The sequence below is a fragment of the Hippocampus comes genome, unplaced genomic scaffold (genome assembly GCF_001891065.2).
Source record: "Hippocampus comes isolate QL1 unplaced genomic scaffold, H_comes_QL1_v1.1 scaffold36, whole genome shotgun sequence".
Lineage (NCBI taxonomy): Eukaryota > Metazoa > Chordata > Actinopteri > Syngnathiformes > Syngnathidae > Hippocampus > Hippocampus comes.
This window is the reverse complement of record NW_017805695.1, coordinates 1868465-1883118: the sequence shown is the minus strand read 5'-3', so window position 1 is coordinate 1883118 and position 14654 is coordinate 1868465. Positions and strand designations below refer to the sequence as shown.

General features: G+C 41.4%; 2 protein-coding genes across 4 annotated transcripts in view; one reads left to right on the top strand and one right to left on the bottom strand.

Annotated features, from left to right (window-relative positions):
* The window catches only part of fancl (FA complementation group L), a 45084-nt gene extending 43819 nt beyond the window's left edge, over positions 1-1265 (top strand). The window contains exons 13-15 of one of the 2 annotated variants that reach the window (XM_019882123.1): positions 645-716; positions 1106-1118; positions 1165-1265. In XM_019882123.1, coding sequence (XP_019737682.1) covers positions 645-716; positions 1106-1118; positions 1165-1184 — 105 coding nt within the window. In that variant the 3' untranslated portion in view covers positions 1185-1265. Of the gene's footprint in view, positions 1-644; positions 717-1105 lie in introns of both variants that reach the window. The other variant, XM_019882122.1, reaches the window with a different exon arrangement.
* A 345-nt stretch (positions 1266-1610) lies between these two features.
* LOC109523164 (serine/threonine-protein kinase VRK1-like) overlaps positions 1611-14654 on the bottom strand; it is a 24482-nt gene continuing 11438 nt past the window's right edge. For both annotated transcript variants that reach the window (XM_019882121.1, XM_019882119.1), the window contains exons 9-13: positions 10921-11041; positions 9969-10027; positions 7295-7473; positions 4117-4293; positions 1611-1881 (exon numbers count right to left, since the gene is read on the bottom strand). In XM_019882121.1, the coding sequence (XP_019737680.1) occupies positions 1702-1881; positions 4117-4293; positions 7295-7473; positions 9969-10027; positions 10921-11041 (716 nt within the window). In that variant the 3' untranslated portion in view covers positions 1611-1701. The remainder of the gene's footprint in view (positions 1882-4116; positions 4294-7294; positions 7474-9968; positions 10028-10920; positions 11042-14654) is intronic.

Here is a 14654-nt window from a genome sequence, read left to right as displayed (position 1 = left end):
TTTTTTACGACAACTGTCTTGTCCACGGCGTCTTTTATTCGTTCCACTGGGGTTTAGCAGGTGTGTTTATAAAGAGACGAAAATTGTTTGGGGACTATCCCCCACGTTCAAGTTGAGATGGTATAACCCAAGAGGCAAAATGACGCTTGCTACTGTTGTTGCGAGTTGCCATTCGTTCTACTAAACCATTAGTCAAACGCCATCATGTCTTCTGTCGTTATTTCACAAACAAAAATCTCTTTACTGTTACTAGTGTTCGTGCCTCAATATGGCTACGCTCGTGAAAGCAATACAACGAACTCAAACGCGTCTTCGTTCAATGTTGTCAACTAATATCCGGATTAATTTTATGCAAATTGTCCTCAATTCTTCAGAGAAATTTTCATAAAAATTTGAAAAACCCGGAATTCCGGGAAAATCCGGAGGACTTTCATCTCTGCTATATTTTGACCGAAGGCTTCGGGCCGGGGAACTGCGGTGAGACTTTGATGTGCAACTTTACAAACTATTACCTGAACATCCCTTTTTAAGTGCGCGGCGCATACAGTGCATTGAAACAAATGTGATCACTTGACACGTCGGATTCAAGGTGACGATTTGATGAAGTAGTCTTTTCTCTTTTGTCCCCCCCCCCCTCCTTCCAGTGGCTGCGTGTGCTGCCCGCCAGCAGGCAGAGCTTTAACACGGTTTTTGGAGAGTGTCCTTACTGCAGCAAGGTACGCCTGCACGCTACCTTGTGACTGACAGCTGCCTTCATAAAGGCCTTTGCCGCGTCGTCAATAGACATTCAGCATGCTTAATTAGCATAGCTCGGTACATCGGCTGGCCTTCTCTTTGCTGAAAGGCTATTGGCAGCAGAAAAAGGTGCCGCATTCATTGTGGAGCTACTCGCTCCGTCGTCATAAAGGAGTGAGTAAAGTATGTGCCAGTGAATGCCGCGTGTCATTGAATCAAAGTCAAAAATGAACTTATTTGTGTGCGTGCCTTCCGGTGTATTTGATAGCTCGGCTCGGCAGAAACGAGAGTGCACTTTATTGCATTGTTGTTAAGTATCCTTCATGAAGCATTTGACTATTTAATAAGCGGAGCTCTCCCTCTATTTCAGCCCATTACTGTGAAAACGGCAGCACAGAAGTCCTGAGAAGTGGCTCGGCGTGCCGCGGCAACTAAAGGAAACGGCCTAAAAGCTAATTAGAGCCAAAGAAAAGAAAGAAGGTCACTGTTCTCGTTGAAAAAGGGAGAAGTGAAAAATCCTGCGCGGAGGGACAAAAAGATGAATCAAGCAAAGTCCAACAGCCAGCAGAAGGGCGGCGGCCATCAAGACTTGCCAGGAAATCATCTGGCGGGAAGCAGTTTGCTCTCCCACATCATCCCGCTGCTCTGCTCTGCCAAAACACACATCTTCCGAAGTCAAGCTCTCACGCGCGCAGGTGGTAAACGCGGGTCTTCTCCTGACTTCCTGATTCACACCGATGCTGTCGAGGTCATCTGTATTTCGGGATCCTCTTGTGAAATCTATTGTCTGTTAAAGAGGGCAATTTAAGGGTTTGCTCGATTGCAACCAAAGTCTTTGATGAAACATTCAAATAAAGAGAAAACACCTTTTTTTTCCAGCTCAATACTTTTTTTTTGGTTTGTTTATTTTTGGGGCAAAAATTCTTGCGAGCAATCGGCCTAACGTTTACACGGGGGGTCTCTATCTCACACCTTTTTTGGCCGACCTCTCTTTCCTATCGGGGGGCCTCTTATATAGCGGGCATCAATGGGTTGGCTTCTGGCCTCCTCTTCATCATCATCATCGTCATCCGAGCTGTCCTCTTCCTTGTAAGTCTTCACTGGTGTCGTCCTCTTCCTCAGTGATCTTTGGACCCTCTCGCTCTTCTACAAAAAAAAAAAAACGTAATTATGACTGGAAAAAAGATGCAACTAATCATCCCAGACTACTAACAGCCTGATTAAAGGTGACTCGGTACTTCACTTGATAAAAATCACCTCCCACCACCATTATTCACCAAGAAAGTAGGGTGAATGACCGTACAGCTCCTAGCAGCCATGATGGCCAGGATTGGCCCAGAAATACCATCCTTTCCGCTAATTTAACATTTTTCCGAAAATTCCAGAGAGCCGCTCCACCTCACAGAGTGTCCTGACTTTTGGGAGGACGAAGAGTCCAGAGCCAGAGGACCTCAGAGCTTGCGAGGGTTCATAAGGTAAAAGGAGTTCAGAGCGATAACATGGCCCAAGCCCATTCAGACATTTCAAAACAAATCAAAGGACTTTAAACACGAGAAGCCAATACAGTGATTTTAAAAGTCGATGTAATGTGTTCCCACCAAGAGGTCTTTGTCAGGACACGCGCTGGCGAGTTCTGTAATAATTCTAAGCTTGAAATGCTTTTTTCTTTTTTTTTTTAAAGACCAGAGAACAGGGTGTTGCAGTGATTGGTGATAGAGATGCTAATGCTTGCATTTGTGTTGGCCTGAGAGAGAAACTCTGGCTACAGTCTTCAAGTGATAAAAAACAATTTTTTACCGTGCGGTTTAAAAAATAAAGTGAGCTCAGAGGCTTGAATAACACTTCGGTTTCTCACTTGTTATGAGGGGTTGAATGATCATTCTTGTAATTTGCCTCAATACACGTCTCTAAAAAGTGACTCAAACTTCAGTTATGCATATTATAATGTAAAAACTACCAGGACTATAAAAAAAACTACGATTTGGAATTGCATTGCATTGTAGGCTGGACTCTTAGGAAACTCTGGCTACAGTCTTCAAGTGATAAAAAACAATTTTTTACCGTGCGGTTTAAAAAATAAAGTGAGCTCAGAGGCTTGAATAACACTTCGGTTTCTCACTTGTTATGAGGGGTTGAATGATCATTCTTGTAATTTGCCTCAATACACGTCTCTAAAAAGTGACTCAAACTTCAGTTATGCATATTATAATGTAAAAACTACCAGGACTATAAAAAAAAACTACGATTTGGAATTGCATTGCATTGTAGGCTGGACTCTTAGACACAATGGTAAGTAGCCCCCCCAAGACACCCGCAAACTACTGCAGCTGTTGTATAACTCGCCTGAGCTGAAGTCCTCAGCACGGGTAGCATATTTCAACCGTAATAATGAAATTGGCCCCAGACAACTGCAGCGCAAGGGGGCGGGGTCCTCTGTTTACTTCTACCGCGTATGCGAGTTGCAACGTGTCGCGAGGAACCGCTAACATCGTAATCAAGTCATAATTAGGATGAATAGCTCTATAAGAAAACAAAAATTAAAAAAACAATCCATTGAAAATCTTAAGTATGGCAGTGGTTTGTTTAAAACGCACAGTAGGTGCTGTAATCATAAACTCACCAACGTCAAGCGCCACCCCACCAGGCCCTGCTCCTTAAAGGCGCATGCATTTACACAGGCAGTAATGTAGGAGGTACCCGACTTTCTACACTTTGTGCTTGCAATTTTAAAAAGAAAAATGTCACCATGCGCACGCTACTTGCGCAGTGACCAATCAAAAGGCATCTTGCAGTCAAGCATTTTGGAAATGGCAGCCGCCCGGCAAAAGTTGTTTGCTGTCACATTGAGAGTGTAAATTTGTATGTGGCCAGATGTTCATGACTGAAACCGAAGACAGCCGAAATGATGCGACGACTCATTTAGTTGACGAGGCGTCGCCCGCCGTCATCTCAGTCGCTTCAGCCGCCGCATGCACAATAATGCCTGCTGTTTCTTGACAGTTTTTTTTTTAAATAAATATGTAATGTTCAAAGTGATACACTTTGTTGTTTTGAGCAAATAATCATTCACTTTAAATTTTATGGCTGCAGCGTGTTCTGAAAAAGCACATTTCAGCAAGACAGTGCCAAACCACATTCTGCATGCGGCTTCTTGGTAAAAGAGTTTGGCTCCGGGACTGGCCTGCCTGCAGTCCAGACCTGGCGCATTATGAAGCCGAAAATATGACAATGGGGACCTCGGACTGTTGAACAGCTGAAGCTGAATTATCAAGCAATAACAGAAAAGATTTACACCGACAAAGCTTCAACAATCAGTGTCCTCAGTTCCCAGATGTTGATGGAATGTTGTCGAAATGATGTTACAATTTTTCCAGACCATACCTGTGGAAGGGGTGGCCCTCGTCTGTAGTTTCTTGGCACTTGTTTTGGCTTTTTCTCCTCCTTGTCCTCTTCATCCTCCACCTCGTCATCGTCGTCGTCGTCATCATCGTCGTCATCAACAACCACTTGCATGGCGGCAGACTTTGCTTTGGGCAGACCCCGAGCTTTTGCTGTTCTCTGTGATATTGAAAATAACAAAAATCTCAACCGAAAAAAAAATGAAAGTATAGATTTTGTCACATTAACACTTGCTGGCTTTTCGCAATAGAGCTGGCATGATGTGAGAAATGATAATTGACCAGGCGACACCGGTGACTAATGAATCCAAGATGGCCTTTGTCTCTCCTGACATTTCCTCTCTTCACTAAACTGCCTCGTAAATGGCCACTTCTGTTTAACTAGGGGGTCAAACTGGCCAGCACTTTCACATGGAAATTAAATGACACGGTGAGGAGAGAAACAGGAGGGAGGCATAATTGGGAGATATAAAGTATATGTCATCAACTTCTTCAAACGGTGGCCTGAGGGGTCGGGAAGTGATTGCGGTGAATTGGAGGAGAATCCTCCAGTGTTGGACCCGCTCACCTCTGGTCGACATGCTCCCCCCTTCACTGCTGTCACATCTCACTCGAGGTTAAGAGACTCAGCGGCGCAAATTGGCATACTTGTGACCAGCAGTCAAACTGCTGAATGCAGTGTAAAGCTGAGAAAATGGTGATTTATATTACTTTACGTAGGAAAAAAGAGTCAATTTGTGAACCCCCAGGAGCGAGGGTGACAGTGAAAATCAATGTAGCTAGCAGAAAGACTCACATTGATAGTTTTTTTTTTTTTTTGCAACATGCATTGCTTCATACATCCAATTTTTCGATTAGCTTATCCTCACAAGGGTCGCAGGGTGCGCTCAAGCCTATCCCAGCTGTCTTTGGGCAGTAGGCGGTGGACACCCTAAACCGCTAGCTAGGCAATCGCAGAGCACACAGAGACAAAAATCCATCTGCGCTCACACTCACACGTAGGGACAATTTAGCATTCAATTACCCTGCCAGCATGTTTTTGGAATGTGGGAGGAAACCGGAGTACCCGGAGAAAACCCACGCAGACATGGGAGGAACATGCAAACTCCACACAGGAAGGCTGGAGCCGGAATCGAACCCTGCACCGCTGCACTATGAGGCAGATATGCTAACCAGTCAACGACCGCGCCGCCCGTAACTTTTTTTTAAAGATATAAGTCATTCCAAATGTGCACCGTGAGCATTGGGGATGGAAGGGGGCAGGGGAGATGCGCTTGGGACAGACCAATCGCGCTCATCTTTGCATTGGTGGATATTTGACTTGAATCTAATCCCACTGAAACATTAAACATAAAGTGGACATTTGTGATGGCAGTAAAACGTCTGACCTGCAGACGGTGCATTTGTGACACACCTAAATGACGTACCGTCATCTTTCGTAGACGCTTCCATGAAATGATGGCTCTTTTACTTGTGTATGATGCAGTTCACGATTTCATCGTGTCATGCTTAACAGATGAACAGGTCCGTTTTATTTTACAAGTTTATTACAAGTGAATCCTAGATTTAAAGTGTGTGGTGGGAGTATTTTTGGACTTAAATTAACTATTGCAGATTGACTGTTCTGCCTTTTGTCAGGACTAACTGAAAGGACTTTCTTTAAAATGATCTGCCAATGGCATAATAGAGACTTTATGTATCCAAAGTGTTCATGGTATCTGTTGTTTGGTATTGGTATCAGTGAGTACCAAGAAGTCAGGAATCTTACTGATATCAGTATGGGAAAAACAGTGGGATTGAACATCGCCATTTTTTATCATACTCAATATCATTGCAGACATCAGATTACGATCATAATACTGTCAAGTGAGCCACCAAAAGGTTTTGTACCACAATGTCCAAAAAGTGCAATTTTGGTCCCAAATACGGTTGAAACAGGATTAGGGTTGGACGTCGAAAATGGAGTGGAACCGGGACAAACATTCTGTTTCTCCCGGAATCTTTTCAATTTTAAAATGTGGGTTCCGAATTTCAATGCCTAGTTTGCCACGTGGAATAAGCACAAAAGAAGAAGGATCGAGAGGAAATGGGTGTGCACGGCAGCTCGGCCGGTCAGCGCATAACTAAATGTTACCAAAATATAAGACACAGCACTCGTGATGATACAGTACAGCACTAGTCCAATGCAATCACAATGTAGTAATATTTGTTCTCCTCTTTATTTACTCAAATAAGATGACACAGGGGGTCGAGTCCAAGCCCTGTCTCAGTGTCTCAATAATGTTGTCCATACAGTTGATTACATGCATACAGTGGTGCAACTTTAATCTAGAGCAGGAATCGTGGGAGTTAGATATAAAACAGCAAGATAAAAAAATATATATTTTTATATTTTTAGATATATATATATATATATTTTTTTTTTTTTTTTAACAGTTTACTACATCAAAAGTCTTAAAAGACGAGCACAGAAAACAATTCAGTTCCCTCAGAGAAATGTCCCTTCATCTTCCACTTATCTGAAGTCAAAAACCTGAATGCCCAAGTGTGGGACTAATTAGGGTTTATTCTATCCTAAATAGAAACTAGCCAGCATAGCAGCCGTTGGTGAATGTGTCTTTTTCTTTTCTTTTTCTTTTAAGGTTGGCGTTTGTTCAGGTTGCCATCTTGTTTTGGGAATGAACTGGAATATGCTTACCTCAAAGGACAGTGGTAGCTTGACTTATGGGTTTAATTCATACCATGACCAAGCTCAAAACTCAATTTATTTGTAATTCACATCAAAATTCCTGACTGAAATGAACTGAAATGCCGAATCAAAGTCCCCTCCCCAAATGCTAGAAAGAAAAACAGCACTTCATTGTATAAAATTAAAGAGAAACGTGAAGTTGAACTGTTTTTATGAAGTGCATTGGATAAATAAGCTTAGTAAGTATTGTAAATCGGGATGAGGCTGTCAACATCAACAGTTGGGTCGTAAGTGTGCCTTGAGTGTGGCCTCGTGAGTGACAGCAAGAACATAGCCACTTAGTGTTTATGCGCTTCTGGGTGTGAGTTTTGGCTTACTACACAAGACAAAAAAAAAATGTCTGAAATTGGGCCATTCATAAATCAAGGTACCACTGTATAGTCGTACAGGACACCTGAGATGATGTTCTCACCTTGCCCCTGGTTGGAGGATCAAGCCCTTTAGACATGGACCTTTCCCCAACTCCACGAGGTACAGAGAAATCCAGTTTTTCCTTTGCTCCAGTAGACAACATTTGCCTCAGGCGCTGGTAGTCAGGCTTGTCTTGGAAGCCCAGAGATTTCGCGTACAGCAGCAGGGCAGCCACCTCCGCTGAAGACAAGAGGAACACAGTGCATGTCAAACAGATGTTTGGACATGCAAGTCCCAGAGTCAACTACTTTTTTTGAGTTTTTTCGAGAGTTTTTTACATATTGTCGTTTGCCGTGCACAAGCCGCACTTGTTGCATCTGTAATAATTGGCTTTTTTGGGGGGGGGTGTGTATACCCGTTCCCAAATTAGGAAGTTGAATAAATCAACTTGTTTTATTATTATAGTGGACTCCAAGGAGAGATTAAAAATGAGACTGAAAACACCTCATATCCATGGATTGTTATATTGACTCACTCTTACCGTTTATATTGAGAAATAGTCAAAAAAAAAAACGGAAGAAACATGTTTTTCTCCATTCTCACTAATCAGGAAGTGACCTTGACAAGGCACCGAAGCCCCCCTAGATTTAGCTAAATACTGGTTTATGAGCATCTTCATTCTTGACAAATATTTGCCTTGAACGCATAGTAAATAATGTTCAGTCCACTCAAAACGCCCCTTTGCACAGTGATTGGCAAAGCCTGTGCGTTCCAGAATTGGCCGTTGTCGTTTACTGGCGCTGCGGCGCAACAGACAGATTGGTATAGTGCCTGTATTTTGGGGTTGTGCCGCTGCTGACACGAAGTCAATCTTGATAAACCACCTGATGTTTCCATCAATCAATCGCATCTCACACGGTAGTCAAATGACTGTTCTGATGAATACAGTGGCACATGTAAACAGCACACTGGAATAGTTCACATGAAAACAGTTGACTACAGATCTTCAGAGTGAATGACAAAAAAGTTGACATGTAAACCAGGCTACAGATATACAAAAGAGGCTAGATTTCGATAACAGACGTGCCTATGTGGCGGCCATGTTGGTAGGGGAGACGCTTTAAAACTTTTCAGTTTGAAGCGTTTTTTTTTTTTTTTTTAAACAAAATATGTATTTACAATCATTTTGTACTGTACTGAATTGGGTGTTTTTAGTCTACGAAAATATCTTTCAAGTGAACTGACAATCGGCTTTAACGTACGTCCCCGCCGTTCTATTCCGTTAAACTGAGGTTCCACTGGAAATGTATAATGGCCTCCTCATATTTATACCAACACTTCCCTCCATAAATATTGGCATCTCTGGTTAAGATGTGATATTTTGCTTCTAATAAATTCAGTTTTTGTTTACATAAATATAGGTCCAAAATTTTAAAAGGGGAATATCCAACCTTCAAGTGTGTTTACTCAATGGGGGGGAAAAAAACACTACAATAAATAAGGACTCTTTTACATCAAATCATGTCTTCGACAATTATTAGCTTCCTTGATAATATTTTGTGCAACCCCCTTTTGCCAACAAACCAGCTCTTTGGCTTCTCTGATGTTTCACAAGATGGGAGAATACAGAAAAGGAAATCGCCAATCGTTCCTCTTTCTCTCTAAATTTTCCAGTGACCTGGGTCCTCTCCTCTGCACTCCACTCTTTAGATAACTCCACAGGTTTTCAATGGGGGTGAGGTCTGGGGATTGAGATGGCCATGGGAGAAGCTTGATTCTGTTTTTGAGGGGAATTTCTACAATTTTCACAACGAGTATGCGTATGCAATAGAAACACCAACATATATTTTACGGCTTTTAACACATCTTAACCAAGGGTGCCAATAAATTGATGGATAACCAGTTTTAAAATCAGAGGTTATTGATAATTGGCATTGGAAAAAACCGTTTGGTTACAAAACTGCAAATCTCAACATTATTAAAATTTCACACAATTTGCAATTTTAGTTCAGATTTTAGCACCATAAAGTAGATGCATATGATATGGTGGGCCACATAAAACGATCTGCTAGGAAAGGTCCGGCCTTGAGTTTGACACTTGTGAACTAGATTGTCATTCATGAAAGAGAAGGCAACACAACCCCCCCTCGATACTAATAGGCTGAAATGGGTCAAGGGCCATGGTAACACAATGTCAACACGCTGCACACGCTGCACGTTTACAGGAGCAACAAATTGTACTATTTCATTACTAAAGTGGCGAACACGCGCCCTCTTTCTATTTGATTCCGGTCACCTCTTATGTTCCGAGTCAGCAAAGCGATGAGCCAATGTCTCAAAAATATTACAATGACAAATCATACAGCGGCCTGGGTGTATAAACAGTGATTTTTCATGCCTGATTTATTCTGACAACATACAGGGCCAAAGATTGTAAACTCGAAGTTGAACATGTTAACGTGATTGTATCGTGGGGTCCTGAAAGTTGAACCATTCAATATTTTCAAGCGACATGACTCGTATGAACAAAACTAGATATTTACAACAGAGGAATGCTTAACTGAAGATCATAAGAAAAGCTTTATTTGTCTCACAATGGAGAAATTCCCAGGCATGCAGAAATTCTCATTGTGTTGAATAATTTGAGTTTTAAAAAAAGTCCGATTTCAAAATGTCATGTTTACTCTTAAAAGGTGTCATTGAAGTGACTGCAACTTGAGATTGTTGAGACTTACCTGTGCTGGCTCCACTTACTGAAAGCTGCTGGACAGACTCTGGCAGCTTATCCATCAGTCTAAGCACCAAGCAGGACAGATAAACCGGTGAGGGAACGAGAAGGGAAAACATTATGAGAGGGGAAACATTAAGGAGGAGATAGTAGGGTTGGGGAAAGGACACAGTGGCAATGAACTAAATTGAAGCAAATTATTCATCCGATTCTTATTACAAAATAGAGAACCGTCATAATTGGATTAGAGACAATTCTAACTTGTAACGTGTGAGTGGTACACGGGCTCTGCAATGCAATCTCATGGCTGAACTAAAATAGCAAATTATAAGCTTGAATCCAATTTCTTCTTCTTGAATTGGCTTGTGATAGTTTGATAATCTTGGAAAACACAATGTTGGGTCCTTGACCCGTAACCTGGAGCATCAAGTGAGATCGTGTCTGCTGTGGTAGGGTTTATGTGTCTTTAGTGCTTTGATGGAGCTCTGAAAAGGGAATGGCAGTTTTGAATTTGGGATATAGACAATGAAATTATGAAAAACTGATACAAGATGCTTCTGCAATGATTCTTAAAATGGCATTGCATTACATCAAAAAGTAGAGTTGTATCCCTGTTTTGTATATCCCTGTGTCTTTTGGACAGTATGTGTGCAAGTGCATGTGGGTATTACTTTTAATGAGAATTTCTAAGTATATTCTGAAATCCTAGTTCAATATTCCACTCCACTGGATGCTGGAATCCAGTGGGGTGGAATATTGTGCTCGAGAGGAGTGGGATGAAATTCAACTTCCGCTCACTAAAATCAACAGAAGCTGTCCTGGTCTTAAATTGTGCAATATATTTTTCCTCGATTACTTCAAAACACTATAAATTCAGCAATCACTGATTTAAAAGACAGATTCATCAATTATACCTCTTCCAAGTAAGCACTGTATGAGCAAAGTTTGTAGGGACCCACCTGGCCTTCGCTTCCATGACCTTAATTGCGTTCTTGAGATCATTTTCCCAAGGAAGAGAGCCACATAACCAGTGAAGAAGACAAAAACCGAGAATCTGGATGTCCCCACGTCTTGATGGAGCTTTGGCAAAAGAGAAACAAGATGTGACAAAACCGATACTTTTCATGATTCTATTTTCATCTTATTTGTCTGTTTTTATTCCTTTGTACTTCTGTTCACAACATCACCACAAAAATTAAACACACATTTTGTATTGGGAGCCACATACCGCACAACATTGCAATATGGGCGTACGGTGTCATTAACAAGCAGGCAAGTCATAGGCGCTACGATGTTGTTCTTTGGGAGGAAAAATGGGTATTTATGCTAGAGGTGTCAATTATCGCGTTAAATGCAAATAATTAATTACAGTCATATTTAGCCCATTATGTTTTTTAATCGCGTTAATCTAAATTTTAATCTCTAACTTTATTGTTTCTGTAGGTGGGTTGCCTTTTTGTAATATCCCTTTATATGTGTTGGCTTCCTGTGTTGGAGTTGTTGAGGGTGGAGAAACAACTGTCAGTCACAGCCTGAAGCGGACATTGATTGGCTGTCATTATGTTTGGGCTTGTTTAGCATAAGCTGATTGGCTCCCATTGGAGTTGGGCGGGCTAAGTAAGCAGCAGTGAGGAGAGGTGAAAATGGAGGAGCATGTGAGAGTTCTCTGCACAATGAATGGAAAATTTACTTTTCAAAAATGCCATGACGGCACTGTTGATCAAGGTAGAGTGTTTGTGCCTAATTTGTAAGGAGTTTGCTGACCACCGAAGCAGCTCAAGTTTAGCCTCCCACATTAATGCAAAGCACCCAGTCGTGAGTGCATCCACAGCTAATGTTAGCACCGAAAGCCTCAGCAATATAACGAGCTAAAGCAAAGCTCTTCACCAAACTAAACTCGAGAACACCCCGCATATGAGGCATGAAGTCAGCATAGCTGCTGTGTCCTCAGTAGCCTAACAGAAGTGGTCGATGTTTATTTCAGCACTTTATCATCTCATGATGAAAAGTGTTATTTCTGAAGTGCTAACTTACAGCACTGTGGATGAAGGGTCTCTTATTTATTTTTTATTATCCAAAGCAAGTTCAGTGTTGAGTACTTGTATTGCTTAGAAAAATGTTCTTACTGTTTTTGATATGTTAATCGAAGCACTTTTTATGGACCTGATGTTCTATTTTTATTTTGTAATTATTTGGAGATTTACAAAAAGAAACAAAACTGATATTCACCCTGGTGGTCAAAACTAAAGGTTGCAGGTAGGACTTGGGACAAGTCTCTACAGCAGCAAGTGAATGGCTAGCACTGCATCTGTTCAAGTCTGTTTACAAACAATGAAAGACTTTATAATGCCACTTTTTTTGTCTTTTGATCTGCCTCAATAATGTAATGAATTAAAAATGAAAATGGGGGTTTTCTTAGCACTTTTTAGATGAGATTAAAATATAGATGAATTAAACCAATTAATTACAGATCATAATTAATCTCGCAATTTTTAATCGCTTGACAGCACTAATTCATGCGTCAATATTTTTATTTTAACCACATTTTTATAAATAAATAATTGTAGAAGAGGCTACAAAAGTCCTAGCATGTTAACCTTTCCTATGGTTACTAATTTGCATACTTTGGATAACATTCTGTGTGAAAAGCAAGTTCAAAGTGACTTGGGTATGCACGGGGTCACATATGGCTCGAGAATTGGAGAAGGAGTTTGCGACACAGTAGGGAGTCTCGGGCTAGTGTGCGCACGGTGTTGTGAGTTCGTTTAGCAGTGTGCGTTGATTACCAGGGAGTTGTGTCATTCTTATTTAGGTGTCAGTAGTCATGCTGTTGGAACTGGCCATAATCTGGTCCACTGAAATATTTTGTACGAGTGTTTGATGCAATGTTTACCATGTACCCATGTTGCCGCGTAATGATCGTAAAGTTGTTGTCGCCTCATGAAGTCAGGTAGTGCAAGTGGAGCCAATTCAGTGTCACAATAAGAGCACGAGCTGGAAGTGCTGCTTAAATGTTAACAATTTAACTACGCTTTGTTTAATATGGCTGAAGTTAAAGTATATTAACCTTCCACTCGGTTATTGGCCTTTTATGTCTTTTTTTAGGAAGGGCACATAAACACATCCAGACCCAAATAATCAAAGCCTACAATTGTGTACCAATGTTTTATGAAGATAGAAGTGAGTTGAATAAGGAAAACTGGAGAAGAAAGAGCAAGGAAAGCCAAACACTTGTCATGTGTATTTAGCTGAAATACTTTTGAGTTGGCCAACACGCTGGTGTAAAAACAGCTCATTTTCCTCAATCAGTGAATAAGTTGCAGAACTCTCCTCTAATCATAGTTTATTTTGGGGTGAAGAAAATGCTAGTGTTGAATTGTTTATCACTCAGACATTTGAAAGAATGGGGTTTTGTTTGTTTGATTCATGGAAATCTAACGTGCAACAGCCTATCATGTCGCAAAGCAGCTTCGAAGCATGTATGTGTGTTGCATTCGAGCCAATCATTCACGCACGCATGAAGTTGTTTACAGGGTAAGAATGATGACACCCCACTCTGCCCCAAGCATTTCATGTGCCCCCACCCCCTAAAGAATGAGGTCTGGTGATGGCTCTGCTGCCATTAATGTCCAAATCAATGTTTGGAATTTGGAGTAAAACGCCTAGTATTTAAGTGCTGCATCAGGTGAAATTATGAATTGGGAACAGCTATAAATTTCCATCCACCACAATCACTAGCTGAATTACTAATGAATTCTTACACAGTATTTCAAAAGAAAATGCAATGAACTTAAGAGTGCTTGCACATTACGGTATGTGAGAGAAACCGCATGGATCTACATTAATTTGTGAAGTGCATCAATACTTGAAAACCAAGTCCATCCACAAGGGTCGAGCCCGGAGAGATTTAGCAACTCAATACAGTAATGGCCGTCACACGTCTTTGGAGAAATTACGTATCGACTGGTTTCATTTGAGGGGAGAAACCTCCTCCCTGAGCCATGACTGGCATTGATTCTCCCCAGCCAACGGGGAGGTCTAATGGGAAGCATGGTCCTGGCCACCCAGGACAAGATAATCAACGGGTTGGTGGTAATCTGACTGCACGATAACAAGTTTGAGCTGTAGCTGTGTAGGCATTTATAAATCTTGACTTATTCATTTTTGAAGCATTCCGTCTTCACAGTGTGCACAGAATGGCAGCATGTTGGCATGTATGGTTAAGGAAAGAGTTGAGAAAAGGAAATTGCTTCCAATGAAACGATGTTGAGTGAATAAAACACTCGTCGGCCTTCACTCGAGTCATTAAATTGCCTGCACGTGGCGGGGAGGCTGAACAATCAATGAGGATCAGAAAGCAATGAGAAGTGTTCTAAGGCTTTAAACTATCTACTTACTTATAACCCTTAACTGCTGAGAAAAACAGCAACACAAACGCAACTGGAGGAACGGTCATGCAAGATCCTTCAAAAGTTTCCACTGGGTTAAAATAACTGACATATACACTCACTGGCCACTTTATTAGGTATTCCTGTCCAACTGCTCGTTCACACTTTTTTCTAATCAGCCAATCACATGGCGGCAACTCAGTGCATTTAGGCATGCAGACATGGTCAAGACAATCTCCTCCAGTTCAAACCGAGCATCAGTATGGGGAAGAAAGGTGATTTGAGTGGCTATGAACGTGGCATGT